This window comes from Schistocerca piceifrons, chromosome 1 (assembly GCF_021461385.2).
Source record: "Schistocerca piceifrons isolate TAMUIC-IGC-003096 chromosome 1, iqSchPice1.1, whole genome shotgun sequence".
NCBI lineage: Eukaryota > Metazoa > Arthropoda > Insecta > Orthoptera > Acrididae > Schistocerca > Schistocerca piceifrons.
The window spans coordinates 770,587,022-770,603,961 of NC_060138.1; the positions used below are offsets into that span (position 1 = coordinate 770,587,022).

Consider the following 16,940-nt stretch of genomic DNA (forward strand, 5'->3'; position numbering starts at 1 on the left):
GCCAACTGACAAGTGACATATTGTTGAAGGCTCCCCTTCATGATGCGTTTTACAGAGTGAAATGTATGAATTAAGGAATAATGTTATGAAGCTGGGAGTGACTAGGATGGACCACAAGCACCATCACATCTATGAAATACTTATCAACTCGTTCTTATGCACTGCAAAATGATGGAGTTGCCTAGTATCTCGTTGAATATGTAAGCTATTTCCAGAATGCACACCACTAGACAGTAGCTTTCTGCATCATTCAGTAGAAGACATAATAATGAATGTAATAAGGACACTCTTTCATCTTGTGAGCATCATCAATGTTATTGCAGAGTATTAAAATCAATAGGAATCTTTTTAAACTGTCAGTTGTGAGAGAGGCATTTTTTTGCAGATGTAATTATATAGTGGGAATATGTAATAAGAAAATGGAGATAATCCATGTGAAATCTTCCCAAAAATATTCAATGAAGCAACCTACATTCATTATGAATTATTCGCACAATTAAATTTTCTGTTATTAATTATGCAGTCTTGTACTGATTAGTTTGTTTATTTCTGGTTTCATTTATGGAATAATAATTGACATAATACTGTAACAAAAACTAGTAGGAATTCATTTTTTAAGAAAAATTGTAAACTATTTGGAATATTGGAACTTCCTGGCAGATTAAAACTGTGTGCCATACCAAGACTCAAACTCAGGACCTTTGCCTTTCGTGGGCAAGTGCTCTACCAACTGAGCTAGCCAAGCAAGAATCACAGCCCATCTTCACAGCTTTAGTTCCACCAATACCTCATCTCCTACCTTCCAAACTTCACAGAAGCTCTCCTGTGAAACATGCAGAACTAGCACTCTTAGAAGAAAGGATATTGTGGAGATATGGCTTTGCCACAGCCAGGGGGTTGTTTCCAGAATGAAATTTTCACTCTGCAGCAGTCTGTGCACTGATATGAAACTTCTTGGCAAATTAAAACTTTGCGCCGGATCGAGCTTCGAACTCTTTGGAACATTGCTATTTCGGAAGAGTGTGAGAGTTGTATGCTTGCCTCTGATGTGATCAGACATATTTTTGTATGAACAATTGTGTGAACAATGTAATTTCAGCTTCATTAATGTAAAAAATCAAAATACTGTATGATATACCAAAATGAGATAAAATCAGTGGAAAATATATTTACGCAAAAAATTTTGCAATAACTATCTTCCAATTTATTTAGTTCAGACCAATCATGAGGACTTGATGGTAGATTTTCAGCTTCAAGAATCGGACCCTTAGACAAGAAGAACTGGAGCCATCTCAACATTACAAGCTAAGTAAATTTGAAAGTTTATGGTAATCTTTGTTCCCCTCAAATATTAATAAAAGATTTTGCTTGTTAATTACTTTGACTGGGCATTTTTTAATGTGGACAATAGATGGAAGAAGGAAGTAGGGGGGGAGGGGGGGGATTACAATGGGATGGTCATTTGGACACAAATATGTGATGGACAACGTGGTTATGTAACCATGGTCGGTCAGAACTTTATGGCTTCTCCATCATGGCACTGAACAAATTAACCAAACATACATCAATGTGAGGAGCTACCCTTTGGTCACTATATAATGATGTGCAATTAGTTGTCGTTTACAAAGTCATCGACCCGAGGGTGAACTGAACTGTTCTCCATAGTTGCAACAATGGTACTGCAAGGCTCGCATGCAACAAACACCACTTAACGTGTGGAGATGTGGCTGTTCAAACTATGGGCAGTGGTTACACTTCAGTAATGGAGCAAAAGAGTCTATTCCAAACATGCTATTTGTCAAGTCATGATCTCTCAGAAACTGAACCTTCAAAGTTTTGTCAATTTCATGTAAATTAGTTTTAATATTCATAAAGCTCACACAAGCAGCAGATAAATGAGATCCAAACATGGTCACAAATAAAGGGATTTGATCCCCAGCCTGGCCAAAAAGTAGTTTAAGTGGTACTTCCATATGAAATTTGATTATTTATGTTATGTATGTGTATAAAATGCACAACTATTGTATACTGTTGTTCAGTAATCATGGACCAGGATGTCAGTTGTGATTGATCTTATTCTGGTCTAGCTGTAAAGTACATGTCATCTAATAACTATCGGAACATTGTGTGGGGCAAATATGCAATATAAACATTCCCACACCAAAAAGAGGTATGTACAAAAAGAAACATGAACTGTAATCTAATGTTACCTTAAGCTTATATCAAATTTTTCACTCTTAAACTATCTGTCTCTTCCTGTCCATGATTCTGGGTGGATGTATTGCTTGTAATGGGTGGATGTATTGCTTGTAAGTCAGTCAACAATATATATTTGTATAAAAGTTTTTACAGTATATCTAATGAAAAGGAAGGCTGTTTCTTTCATTTATAAATTGCTTCATCCTGAAAATGATACCTCGATTCACCATAGCCTGCAAACTTTGGAACACAAGGCAACATTATTTATGATTAAATAACGGAAAATCCAGGATGGAATGTAACAATATTAGAGAAGGAAAGTTGCTACTCACCATATAGCAGAGATGGTGAGTCACAATAGGGTCAAGAAAAAGATTTACGCAATTGTAGCTTTCAGCCATTAAGGCCTTTGTCAGCAATAGACACCCATACACACAAGCACACACACACGCACACACACACTTACACAAATGCAACTTGCACACACATCTGCAATCTTAGACAACTGAAACCACACTGCTGACAAAGGCCTTAATGGCCAAAAGCTATAATTGTGTGAATCTTTTTGTTGTGCCTATTGCGACTCAGCATCTCTGTTATATTATTTATGATTGTATTATACATCATTCTTTATCCTGGAGCTGTATCCTGCATCTTCTTCTTCAAGAAAGAAGAGGTAAATATCATTCTGTTCAAAGGAGAGTTCATATACCAATCAGTTTAGGCTGTTACTGTGGTAATCATAGCAAGAGACTGGTGAGGTGTGAACATAGATGCATGAATTGCTGCTGGTGAAAGAATCTGGCTGTCACACACTTCAAAATAACCTCCATTATTCACAAGTCCTTACAACATCAGTACTTAAGTACCAGCATACTGTACTTCACTCAGATAGTATTACTATCTTCAGAAACTGGAAAATGAAATCCTCATAAAATTTCCTAAACTGTCACCAAATTATCCATTCTTATCAGAATATTCACATTGTCTTTTGAGTCAATGTACTTGATGAGAAAAATCTTTTTTGTTCAATGTATCATTGTTGCCCCAAGTTAGTCACTACCCAGAACACAAACAGTATTTCTCATTAATTATCATCATTACTTCATTACCTTCATTATTACCTCGTTATTTCACTGTCCAAGAAATTTGTAAATACTTGGAAAAGTTGCCTACAATAGAATAAACTAAAAATTAAACTCAGTAATCTGGCTCTGAAGACCACACTGTGTTGATACTGACTCAATTAACTAAGCAGGATCTGTTAACTGACTGTCAGTTTGCACTTTGATAAAACTTTTTCATGTAGAAGTTAATGCAAGCTTCCCACAAATGAAGTTGGTGTATTTAGTGTCATTGACTAATACTTTCATTGTGTGAATCAGAAAATTCTACTTAGAAAACTACTATTGTGGTGCTAATGGCATCACCTTTGCATGGATGGTGCTTTATATTCATTACAAAAAGAGAGGGTGTCAGTGAGAGACAGTCTCACACAAGTAGACATCTTGATCATTGTATTGTGCCCTTATGAGCATCTCTCAATGTGTTGACTTAAAGGCAAGTTCATTTAGCAAATGTTTTACACTCTGTTGTTTTATCTGTTGGGGCAGAATACCCAAAATAAATAGTGTTTTGTCAGTTAAAGCTCCAGAACTGAGCTAACATTTTATTCAGCTGAAGTGAATGCATTTTTTTGCTTACAATAAAAAACTTTCAGCTGAAATGTGATCTACACACTCAGAATATGAGATGATTCAGAACAGAATATTGGACACGCTCTTATCTACCATAAAGCATGAATCTGGGGACCTCTACCAACTGAAAAGAAAAAATTACTGATTAGTCACTCATTCTACAAAATATCTGGTCAAAAACTAAATGGTTCTATTAGCCACATGGCAAGCATCAGCATTCATTGTAAATTGGTATGACAGTAAATAATGCACAGTATTACTAAGTACACTCTAAGACAAAATAAGAATGATGAACCATTAAGGAATTATCTGAATGGGATGGAAATTGTTAATTATGATTCACCTGAGCAGACAAACAAATGTTTACAATTTCAGAAAAATAGGATGGTTTAATCCAGAGACAGAGCTTCAGAAATAAAACACTCAATAATGCATTGGTTCACCTCTGGCCCTTATGCAAGCAGTTACTCTGATTAGCATTGATTGATAGAGTTGTTAGGTGTCCTGCTGAGGTGCATCATACCACAGTTTGTCCAGTTGGTGCATTATATCATGAAAATTATGAGATTGTTGTGGGGCCCTACCCATAATGGTCCAAATGTTCTCAACTGGGAAGAGATCTGGTTACCTTGCTGACCAAGGTAGGGTTTGGCAAGCATGAAGACAAGCAGTAGAATCTCTCGTTGTGTGCTGCAGGCATTTGCTAAACTTTAAGCACAAGATGGCTTGCCATGAAATCCAATAAAGTGGGGTATAGAATAACATCAACACAGCATTGTGCTGTAAGGGTGCCATAGATGACAACCAAAGGGGTCCTGCTATGAAAAGGCACCCAAGACCTTCATCCTGGTCATCAGGACATATGTCAGGTGACAGTCAGGTTGGTATCCTATCACTGTCTGGGGCATCTCCAAATACATCTTTGGCCTATGATCTTTTTGGCTGGATTCAGTGATGAGCCCCACTTTGAACTGAGCCAAGGTGACCAGCAAGAACATGTCTGGAGTTGCACCAGACAGTAGTAGGATACCACCATGATTATTTCCCTCCATACAGCCCAACAATCAGAGTGAGGGTCTTGGGTGTCATTTTTGTTTCTCTAAATGAGAGAGCTGTATGTTGAAGCACCCAATTTATAGTTTTACCAGCTGTAATTAATTACTGTGCAGTAGTCATTGTGGGGATGACAACTATCTGTCTACTTGCATGAATGACTGCCACTAAACTGTGGCTAAGAGTGAACTAAACCATACAATTGCTGAACATCCTGCACATCTTAACACCAAGTCTTCAATAGCTGCCTCAGTCCATACTATATGGATCCACCTCCCACTCCCAACACCAGCTTTTCTGAAATACATTCTGCTGGAGCTGCCCCTACCTTAAGCTTCCACTACTCCTTTTCCCACTTCCATAACCTTCCTCTCAGTTTTCTTGTTGTTTTGCTTTCTGTGACACACTTCCCCTCCTTCACATTCTAATACATTTCTACTCACAAATTATTCCTAATGGTAGTAATAAATAAATATCTAAGTTATTCTCTTATATTCACTTTCAACATATGGAAATTTAGTTGTTCTGAGTGATTCCTTTGCTGGAATGAATTACAATCTGTCTGAAGCTCATGGTCTAGTGGCTAGTGATGCTGCTTCTGGATCATGAGGTCCCTGGTTCTATTCCCAGCTGGGTCAGGGATTTTCTCCACCAAGGGACTGGGTGTTTGTGTTGTGCTCATCGTTTTGTCATCATTCAGGAACAGTGGCATGATTGGACTGTGAAAGGATTGGGAATTTGTAGGGTGGTGATGATAACCATGGAGGATTGGGAATTTGTAGGGTGGTGATAACCATGGAATTGAGTGCCACAAAAATTAAATACACTCCTGGAAATTGAAATAAGAACACCGTGAATTCATTGTCCCAGGAAGGGGAAACGTTATTGACACATTCCTGGGGTCAGATACATCACATGATCACACTGACAGAACCACAGGCACATAGACACAGGCAACAGAGCATGCACAATGTCGGCACTAGTACAGTGTATATTCACCTTTCGCAGCAATGCAGGCTGCTATTCTCCCATGGAGACGATCGTAGAGATGCTGGATGTAGTCCTGTGGAACGGCTTGCCATGCCATTTCCACCTGGCGCCTCAGTTGGACCAGCGTTCGTGCTGGACGTGCAGACCGCGTGAGACGACGCTTCATCCAGTCCCAAACATGCTCAATGGGGGACAGATCCGGAGATCTTGCTGGCCAAGGTAGTTGACTTACACCTTCTAGAGCACGTTGGGTGGCACGGGATACATGCGGACGTGCATTGTCCTGTTGGAACAGCAAGTTCCCTTGCCGGTCTAGGAATGGTAGAACGATGGGTTCGATGACGGTTTGGATGTACCGTGCACTATTCAGTGTCCCCTCGACGATCACCAGTGGTGTACGGCCAGTGTAGGAGATCGCTCCCCACACCATGATGCCGGGTGTTGGCCCTGTGTGCCGCGGTCGTATGCAGTCCTGATTGTGGCGCTCACCTGCACGGCGCCAAACACGCATACGACCATCATTGGCACCAAGGCAGAAGCGACTCTCATCGCTGAAGACGACACGTCTCCATTCGTCCCTCCATTCACGCCTGTCGCGACACCACTGGAGGCGGGCTGCACGGTGTTGGGGCGTGAGCGGAAGACGGCCTAACAGTGTGCGGGACCGTAGCCCAGCTTCATGGAGACGGTTGCGAATGGTCCTCGCCGATACCCCAGGAGCAACAGTGTCCCTAATTTGCTGGGAAGTGGCGGTGCGGTCCCCTACGGCACTGCGTAGGATCCTACGGTCTTGGCGTGCATCCGTGCGTCGCTGCGGTCCGGTCCCAGGTCGATGGGCACGTGCGCCTGCCGCCGACCACTGGCGACAACATCGATGTACTGTGGAGACCTCACGCCCCACGTGTTGAGCAATTCGGCGGTACGTCCACCCGGCCTCCCGCATGCCCACTATACGCCCTCGCTCAAAGTCCGTCAACTGCACATACGGTTCACGTCCACGCTGTCGCGGCATGCTACCAGTGTTAAAGACTGCGATGGAGCTCCGTATGCCACGGCAAACTGGCTGACACTGACGGCGGCGGTGCACAAATGCTGCGCAGCTAGCGCCATTCGACGGCCAACACCGCGGTTCCTGGTGTGTCCGCTGTGCCGTGCGTGTGATCATTGCTTGTACAGCCCTCTCGCAGTGTCCGGAGCAAGTATGGTGGGTCTGACACACCGGTGTCAATGTGTTCTTTTTTCCATTTCCAGGAGTGTATCATCATCATCAATTACAATCATTTTTGTTATCTTTAGTTCTCTCACACTTCTGTTCACCATAAATAGATTCTGTCTTATGACAAAAATATTTAACTGATATTTCAATAACATTTGCATCTTTAGTTGGCTAACTGCTACCATTTCAGATATACACTTTAGAGCTATTTTCAATTCACAAACGACATCACTGATGTGCTTTGTACAAATAAAATAAGTACCCACCATACTGAGTAATGTTAAATGTTACTTTCTGAATTTTCCCACCTTCAGTGTGTAAGTAAAACCATGAATGAAAACCATTTTTAACTGCTTGCAGGAATGAAAAATGTAATGATAATTATACAACCAGATTTATCCATCGTCTGTTTGCTGAAGAAGGGAAAGGTCTTTTCAGTGTGAGAATGAATATTTTAGGTAATATTTCAAATTAATGTTGTTAATTTGTATTCACTAATATTATATTTATTTTAGTGTCAGTATTATTTATAGAAAATATGTTTTTATTCAAATATATGCAAGCAAGGTAAGTTATTATAGTATTATCATAACCACATGAATAGACACCACCCATTAATAATCTGTTTTTAAAGAGAGAAGATATTCAGACACATTATGATAAAAGGGGACGAGAAGGCAGGGCAAGAGAGAGTCAGTTAATGCAGGAAGCCTAACAGTGGACTTCTCTTTAAGACTATAGGTGATCAGTGAGTTAAAACACATAGGTCATGACTCAAAAGTGAAGGCAGCCTTATTATGAGTTTAGGGTAGTTACTGAAAATAATAATCACAAATAACTAAGAAGCTTCATGAAGTGCCCATAATGAGAGTTAAATGCCATCCTTGTCCTTAAGGTGAACTGCCCTCAAAAATGTAGACAGGTGTATATTCTGAGTTTATCATGACTGCTTGTTCAATCTTTAAAAAGGTGTTAAAGCACATTTTGTGCAAGTATTATTTCAGGGAATTTAGTTATAACTGACAGAGGAAGATAAATTATCACAGGATGGGCTCGTGTAATCTGAGTGCCTAAAATATATCAGAATCACCAATAAAGAAGTAGTTTCAGGGTGTGTCTGTGATGAGATTGTACATCATCCTTGTCCTTATGGTGGCATACTGTCCTAAAGGGAGAAGAGTCAGGAACGATCCACGGCATGAGGACACAGAAGGCAATGGAAGCCATTCTTTCAAAACACATGAAGTATATTCACAGAATTTGTAATCTTCTGCAGGTAAACTAGTTTCCCATTCAGACCTGTGAGTGGGGACTGTTCTGTAGGGGTTTATCAGTAGAAGGATGAATCTTCTACAAACTGGATCATGTAATTTTAGAAGTCTGAATGTAGAAGGGAAACTGAAGAGTCTGAGAAGGAAGATGAATGGAATGAACTCACTGTTGGCAGGAATTAGTATATTGAAAAGAAAAGAGGACAGAGATTCTGATCATGGTCATAGGGTGATAGTGACAACATCATTGAAGATGTTGGCATTTTTATGAATAGAAAGGTAGGTAATATAGTGAGATACCATGAGCAAATTATTCTTCTTAGGCTGAAGAAGGATGAAAATGTGACACTAAGAGATTGAAATACTATTGTAGGATAGGGAATGTAAGATAGGTTTACTACAGAGTATGGGCTAAAGGAAAGAAATGAGAGAGCAGAGTGTGTTCTTGAATTTGTCATAGATTTCAGCTGGTTGTAGCAAACAGCCTCTTCCAAGACCACAAGACAAAAACATATTCTTTGAGAATACTATGAAGTGAATATTAGCTGGATTACATCACATTTAGCTAATGATTTAGAAATCAGCTCCAGGACTGAAAACATACAGAGATGTTGTAGTAATGACCAGCAGGCTGAAATTCTGTTTGGAGCATGGCATTGTACAGGAGTCAAATGTGGATCACTGGACATCAAGAGAAGTAGAAACTGGGAGCATCTGAAATATGCCGATACCAAAGAATATTAAAAGAGAAATGAACAGATAAAGTACAAAATGAGAAAGAACTAAAAAGTAGATGGGGAAAGAAGGATAATATACAGTGAAGAAGTACTAAAAAAGTGAATAAGGAAAGAAGTATGAGGATGACTCTTGCCAGAAAAAGGGACAGGTTAGTACATCATCTGCTATGGCATCCAACAATATTATCCCTACCCAAGGAGAAGGTGCAGCTGCATGTACACATGTTGGTTTGTGCTGATGTTTGGCCTGAATGACCGACATACCCCACCCACCAAACTAACAATGAGGCAGCTGATATTTGCCACTAGGACTTGGCTACTCATGTCATCCCTCTGACATTAGGCAACTTGGGCTCCAACCACAGTGGTTAACCAGGTGCTCAAATAACCGTCAGAGAAAAAAAATAGTAGGAGGAGGCCAATACATACAAATATTAGCAAAAGTACTGTCTCCTGATTGTCTTTATATGTATTGATCTGCCCCTATTACTTTTTTCCTCTAATGGTTTTTCTAGCACACATATAAAGAAAGTATAATGCTTTAAAACCTACACTTTTTCTCTTCATCCTTAATAGCTATGACAACTAATACAGTTTCTGCATCTAGAGTCTTTAGACAGTGCACTTCATTTACAATCTAGTAGATAAGCTTCATTTCTTGCCTCTTTCAAGCTCTGAAAATGATAGTAGACCTATGGCAACTGAGCTGCAAAAATGTGTGAATGGACCAGAGCTACTCACAACTGGTCCAAGTCAGTTGCATCAGATACCCATGAGTGCACATACCTACTAATAGGTAAAAGTCTGGCAGTGTGTTGCGCACACGCAGGCGCATGTCAGCAAAGAGCAAGGGCAGTGAAAAATGAGCCACTGTACAGTACAGACACTTTTTTTTGAGAGTCTGTAACTTCAGTCCATTGACCATGTGGGTTGAGCTTATGTGAGATCTCCACAGAATGCTACAGAAGTTCGTGTAGACCTCTCTACTCGTTTCCACTTTCGGTTCATCACGTCTGTCAAATACATCGCACTCCACAATCTTGAAAAAAGTTCATTTCATTTTGGATGTGCATTCATTGTTCTCCCATGCTCACAAAATTGGACAATGCACTCATCACTTGGGAGTGTACACCCTCTGGGATCAGTGTTCAACTATTATGCAAATGGAATTCTGGTGATTGCTGGTTAATGGACACTGTGATTTGATTTCATTTTTGTCACTTGTTCATTTACTCATTTATACGGAATAAATACATTCAGCAAATGTGTACTTATCAGTTCCCATTGGCATATCATCATCATAGCCTACATTCTGAACAAAGTGCATGGGTGCAACAGTAAAGTTGGCTCACTTCACGACTGAAATCCAAGTGGTGATACCCAGACATTCCCACTTCACTGGTGACCCCAAAGTGATTAATAGGCTAAATACATGGTGACAAACTTTCATCAGTGTGAGTGACGTGGAATCATGAGTGATCTACTACTTATGTCCTTCCATACAAAACTGATTTGTTTGAGAACAAACCATTGAGAGCTACGTGATAATTCAAGATTACAACCTTGAACAAATTTCATAATAAGTAGACAAAAGACTGTAGATGATCTGCTAGTGTGCAACCAGAGGCATGGCCACACTGACACCTCCCACTGGTGTGGGAACAGTGGCAGGCACAGGACAAGTGTTGGTTGGGCTGCTGCCCTTTTGGCCTCATGACATAATCATGTGATTCAAGCAACTAGAAGCTGTTTTTCTGAGTAACAACATCATCTGTGGCCTCATCAAATTTTAATATGTTGTGAGGCACCTAATCGAGACTATGAGGCCAACACAGACTTCATATAAGCAACTAAAAGAGCAATCAATCTGGGGAATTTCATCATTGCTGGAACAACAGGTGCATCAGTTTCTGCCTGAAGGGGAATATGGTGACAGAAAGCCACCTCACTTCCTGTGGAGCCTCGCAGAATGCAACATGGTCCTGGACTTGCTGTTGTGTGCCTTCTGAATGCACAGCCTCTCAGCCCAGGTGCAAGTGGTCATTGTTACACAAACAGAAATGCAAATGAATGCTGCCATGGACTTCCCTGTTTCTTTGCATAACACACTGGCAATGGTGCCCAATACTGCTGCCATGGCAACCTACAGTGCTGTAGCTGTGCTGGAAAATTTGACCCTGTAATAAGGCCAGTATTACACTATCACATTTATTTGTCAAAGTTGATATGTCAAATATTTGTGTCAAAGAAGTTTAATGGTGTAATAAGGCACTTTGTCAAATCTCATCTGTCATCAAATAAATTTGATCAAATCTAGGGCCTCGTTGTAGATTTGACCATAAAAGTCACTGGTCTTGTGTTCACTGCTTTGTGATATGAGGATACACTTCACTAAGCGCATACTGACATGTATGCTCATCCATTCTTAAGTATTTTATGTATGACTTGATGTCCCCCACTACAAGCTCACATAACAAGATTTGTTGAATGCTTTTATTGTCTCATCATAAAGCTCACAGCTTCACCCTGGAACATTTCCTTTTATTCCCCCACTTCTCTTCCACGTGTGCACACAGTGCAATTGTCTTACATGGCAACTGCTGTGGTAAATAACAAGTTGTTGTTGTCAGCCATCTTGAACTTTGATGCAAAATATGATGACAGTGTAATATCCCTTTTTAGTGCCACATCAAAGATCTTTGTCAAATAAATTTGATGAATATTTGATCATATCTTTGATCAAATCTTTGACAAAGAAATTTGATAGTGTAATACCGTCCTAACACAGGTCTCCTGCAGCCACTGGCATGGCCACCAACCTGCACCACCTACTTCAAGACTTTGATGCACAGGTGGCAACACTCACCATGCAGGTCAACCAGTCGATGCACCCATGGACAGAGGACAGCAGGCACTGTAATGACAGCAGATCCTACTACCACCGATCCAGCTCGCACAACCACCAATGCATTACTATCCATTCTGGCAGTACGCCAACAATGTCAGAGCAGCAGCAGAGTGGTTTATGCTTATAACATTCCCAGTTTGGCACTGAAGTGACAAAGTGTCAGCCTCCCTGCTCACACTGAAGTGCCAGTTGCAACCGGACCTAGGCACACCTGGGTGCAGTGCAATATCCAGCTGTCTCTTCATAATGGAATGTGCTGGCAGTGTGAAGTATCTTGTCGACACAGGTTCCGATCTGCCTATTGTCCCCTGATCTATATTAAGAAACTGCTGGAAGGCTGATGCACTGTCTCTTATGACAGCAAACAATGCAACAATAAAAACATATGGCATGGATCACCGAAATTTGGATGTTGGGCTGTGCTGCACATTTGCATTGACATTCACTGTGGTTGACATCAACAAGCCAGTCCTGGGTGCAGATTCCCTCGGCCACTACAAAAAGTTTTGAAACAGCGGGAGCTGATGCTTTTTCAGTGTTAAACAACTGAAGTCTCATTGACAGTACACAGATATATTGGAGAAATTTCTGGAGCTCACTCACCCAGCTGGTGTACCAAAGGAAGTGACAGTCCACCACACCATAACTACACCTAATGCTATTCATGTTGACTCACACCCAAGTGACTCGCTGCGGCAAAGGCTGAGTTCGAGGCCATGTTGCAGCAGGGCATTGTTCAACCAGACCATCATGCTCCTCTGGCTTGCGCTTAATGCCAAAGAAGGATAATTCATGGCACCCATTTGGAGACTGTTGTACATTAAACACACAAACAGTGCCAGACTGATATCTGGTAATGGACATGCAAGATTGTAGCCACATCTTGGCGGGCTCAGTTATATTTAGCAACATTAACTGTGTGAAGGCATTCCTGCAGATCTCTGTGGTGCCTGAAGACATTCAGAAAACACCAATTATCATGCCCTTTTGGGTTTTTGAAAGCATGTACATAATTTTAGAACTTTGGAATGCTGTACAAACATGGCAGTGTTTCCTGGATGGCATCTTACAAGGCTTACCATGGTGTTTAGTGTACCTTGATGACATCCTGGTCTATTACAAGTTGTCCAAACTCTACCATTACCATGTAACGACCATCTTTCGACACCTGAGCGAGGTTGGCATCATCATTAACCCCTCAAAAAGAATATTCGGGATCACAGAAACTGAGTTTCTAGGGCATTTCATCACCCCTAGTGGATCCATGCCACTACTTAACAGGCAATCTTGAACATGCCGAGCGCAGAGATATCTTACCTTGAAAAATTTTTATCAGCACCATCTGTCCAGTGCCGCTGCATGGTAGAACCACTGACTGCAGTGCTACGTGGCCCCACCTTGAAGAGAGGACGCCTGTTACCTGTATAGATGCAGGGGAGAGAAGCTTTATTAAGTCCGAACAAACTCTCACAGAAGCAATGCTGTGCACTCACTCTGTGCACGACACTGATCTGGCTGGGTTCAAGAACACTAGCCAGACAGCCATAGTTGCAGAGCTTCAACAATGTGTTCATGGTGGCTGGCAGTCACTTGGTTTCTTCTCATGGAAGTTTTCAGAGTTGCAGTAAAATACTTCCTTCTGTTGGTAGAAGCCTGTTGCTTCATGATTTACACTTTTGACAAACAATGTACATAATTTTAGAACTTTGGAATGCTGTCCAAACATGGCAGTGTTTCCTGGATGGCATAATACCAATATATGCCACACCATTTCTGGCAGTTGTAGTACATGTCACAGTTCTCTGTGGACTTCTGCAATTTTTCTGGAACTGACATCAGCATCAACTGCTTGTCTCACACATGTACTCTTACTTCTCTTCTTGTGAACTTAAAAGATGTTGCCCAAGGACAGGAGAATGACAAAAACCTGGACAGCATCCACCATGACACCTCCAGCTGCCTACAGTGAGTTAGTGCCCATTCCCAGATTTTCCTGCAAAATTTGCTTTGGTGTTTCAAGAGGCACACATCATCCATCATGCATTTCATATGGCCAGTACTACAGAAAGACTGCTGTCAATGGGGTTGCATCTGCACAGCATGCCAGTGTCTTGAGGTCTGGAGGCACATTCAAGCACCTGTCAGTGCCTTTTGAGACACAACACGAAATTTTACACGTGTTGATGTGGACATTGTGGGTCCACTCCCTCTATCTCAAGGCAAGCATTGTCTGCTAACAGTGGTAGACTGCTTCGCACACTGGCCAGAAGTAATTCCCATAGTGAACATCACCACCAAGCCATCGCCAGATCATTTGCTGACACCTGGATGGCACACTCCGGCTGCCCCAATCACATAATAATGGATCCAGGGTGCCAGTTTGGCTGTGCCCTGATCATGTAAGTCACCCGACTGTGGCATGCAGTTACACAGAACTACCACCCACCATCTGTCATCTAATGGCTTGGCCAAACAGCTCCATCAAACACTGGAAGCCCCCCTAACTTGCCACGATGCCAGCTGGATGAAAGCACTCCCGCTAGTACTGCTTGGTCTGGTGGTAACACTGAAAGAAGAAATCGGCACTTCACCTGCTGACCACAACTACAGATAACCCTTCATCATACTTGGTGATTTTATGGAGTAGGTACCATCACACTATGATGCATCAGCCCATCCACTGGCACTCACATGACCACATTTCCCGCCTCCAACCTCAGGTACTGAAGCAGTATGGCATTAGAAAAGTGTGTGTACACACCAGCCTATAGCTCTGTACACATACTGTGTACCAAAGTGGTAGAGCCACCACTCATACCACCCTACTCAGGAACACATCTCATAATTACCTGTGGTGACAGACTGCTCAACATCAAGTGCAATGGCAAGCTGACCAGGGTGTCAATTGATCGAGTCAAGCTGGCTTAAGTCTTGACAGCTCTTGGTGTCATTCACTTCTTCAATGCTATGGAAGAGCTGTTAATGGATGATGCTTTCCCTTCCACTGGTCAGACAAAGCCTGCACCTATGGCCGCCAATGACGCATGTGTGTCACCAGCTGCCATTGTGCTGCCACTTGTACTGCAACCCCATGCCACCTAGCCTAGCCAGCCGGCACAGCCATCTAGACCACACTCACTACTGGTGCCCAGGCCACCCCCACCACAGCCACCTGTGAACTACTACATGTGTTTCAGCCACCACATCCATTTCAAATGCCCATGTTGTATTCTAACTATGCTCCTGCTGTAGACACCCCTGTGTCCAATGAGCTGTGTTGTCAGCACATCATCTGCAGTCAATCTCTGGAAACCATCTCCTGCATAACCGGCTGCTTGTATGTCACAGCTCCTGGACTCACATTTGCATCCCTGTGCCTCTGCTGCATAGGATTTTGAGACAGGATTAACTTTCATGCCAGGTTTCTGTGTCCTTTGCCATTGAGGTTTGGACATCTCCCTTTGCACCACCAGGCTTGTCCATTACAGTTCCAAAAACTATCTCCATGTGACAACACTGTACTCAAGCGAGTATAGACATTTCATGCAAATATAGACCCTTTGTGTGATCTCCATGCCTCCACTGTGCTGAAGCGCCAAGTCCAGATTGAATTCTGTGCTGTGCTTCCGTGACTGAGTATGTCAATGAACTTTGAACAGTGCAGCTCATAAACACTTTCCTTCATTTCGCTTTTATCATCAGTATTTTTTTGGGGTGACATCTTTTCATGCATCTCACAGCCTTGAGGTCAACCACTTGTTACTACGGTCAGTTCAAAACCAGCATTGCCTTCCGCTACTGTCACTAGCCAGCAGTGCGTGGACACACCACCACACATCCACATGTTGACGTCATGCACCACTGCCCAATCACTGCTGACCAGCCTGCCATGATCATGCTCCCATTGAGATAATAAAGCATGCAAAACCCAAATACCTGTTACACAAGCTGGGCACCTACACTTTCTTGCAGCTTCTGAACTCCGCTCTCCAAGGGGGGATACATGAAAGGACCAATACCACTCAGAGCTGTTCCAAGTCAGCTGTGACAGATATCCTTCGGTGGGCATACTTACCAATAGGCAAAATTCTGGCAATGTGTGTTGCACATGGGTGCAGGTCATCAAAAAGCAAGGGCAGTGAAAAGAGCCATGTACAGTACAAATGCATTTTTTGAGAGTCTTTAACTTCAATGCATGGAACATGGGGGTCATATACAGTGTCCTACAATGGCAAAAAAGTTTGTTTCATTCTGGATATGCATCCATTGTTCTCCCTTGCTAACACGATTGCACAATGCACTCATCACTGAGGAGTGTATATGCTCCAGGATTGGTGTTCAAGTGGAACTGTTATGAAAAAACAATTACCGTGATCACCGGTTAACAGACATTGTGATTTGACTTCATTCTCATTACTCATTTGTGCACAATAAATACATTTTGGAAAGTGTGTAGCTATCAATTATTGTTACAACACTGCCACTGTAACTTACATCCTGAACAAAACGCGTAGGTGCAACAGTAAAGGCACTCTCTGCACAACTGATTTGTAAGTGGCAATACCCACATTTTCCCACTTCATACTATGCTTGCTTATCAGTTCAAATGTACACATTGAATTCAGATAGTTATGCTCTAACATAATAGTATGTTCTATATTTAATGGCTTCATACTGAGTATAATGTGATTTGTGTGAGGATATTTACTTACCACATACCATACAGTATGACCCAATTTATTTATGTGTTCAGTGCATAAAGCAATAAAATAATGGTTATTTCAGGTAAATATATATGTACAAAACAAGTAGACATATATGCTAAAATAATAATAATAATGACAACAGTAACACAATAATCATACATAC

At 41.6% G+C, this 16,940-nt stretch overlaps 1 protein-coding gene across 1 annotated transcript in view; it reads left to right on the top strand.

Moving 5' to 3' along the window:
* Positions 1 to 16,940, top strand: part of LOC124775011 (ATP-dependent 6-phosphofructokinase-like) — a 433,031-nt gene that overhangs the window by 326,721 nt on the left and 89,370 nt on the right. Inside the window, exon 14 of the mRNA XM_047249771.1 lies at positions 7,516 to 7,613. Within this exon, the coding sequence (XP_047105727.1) occupies positions 7,516 to 7,613 (98 nt within the window). The remainder of the gene's footprint in view (positions 1 to 7,515; positions 7,614 to 16,940) is intronic.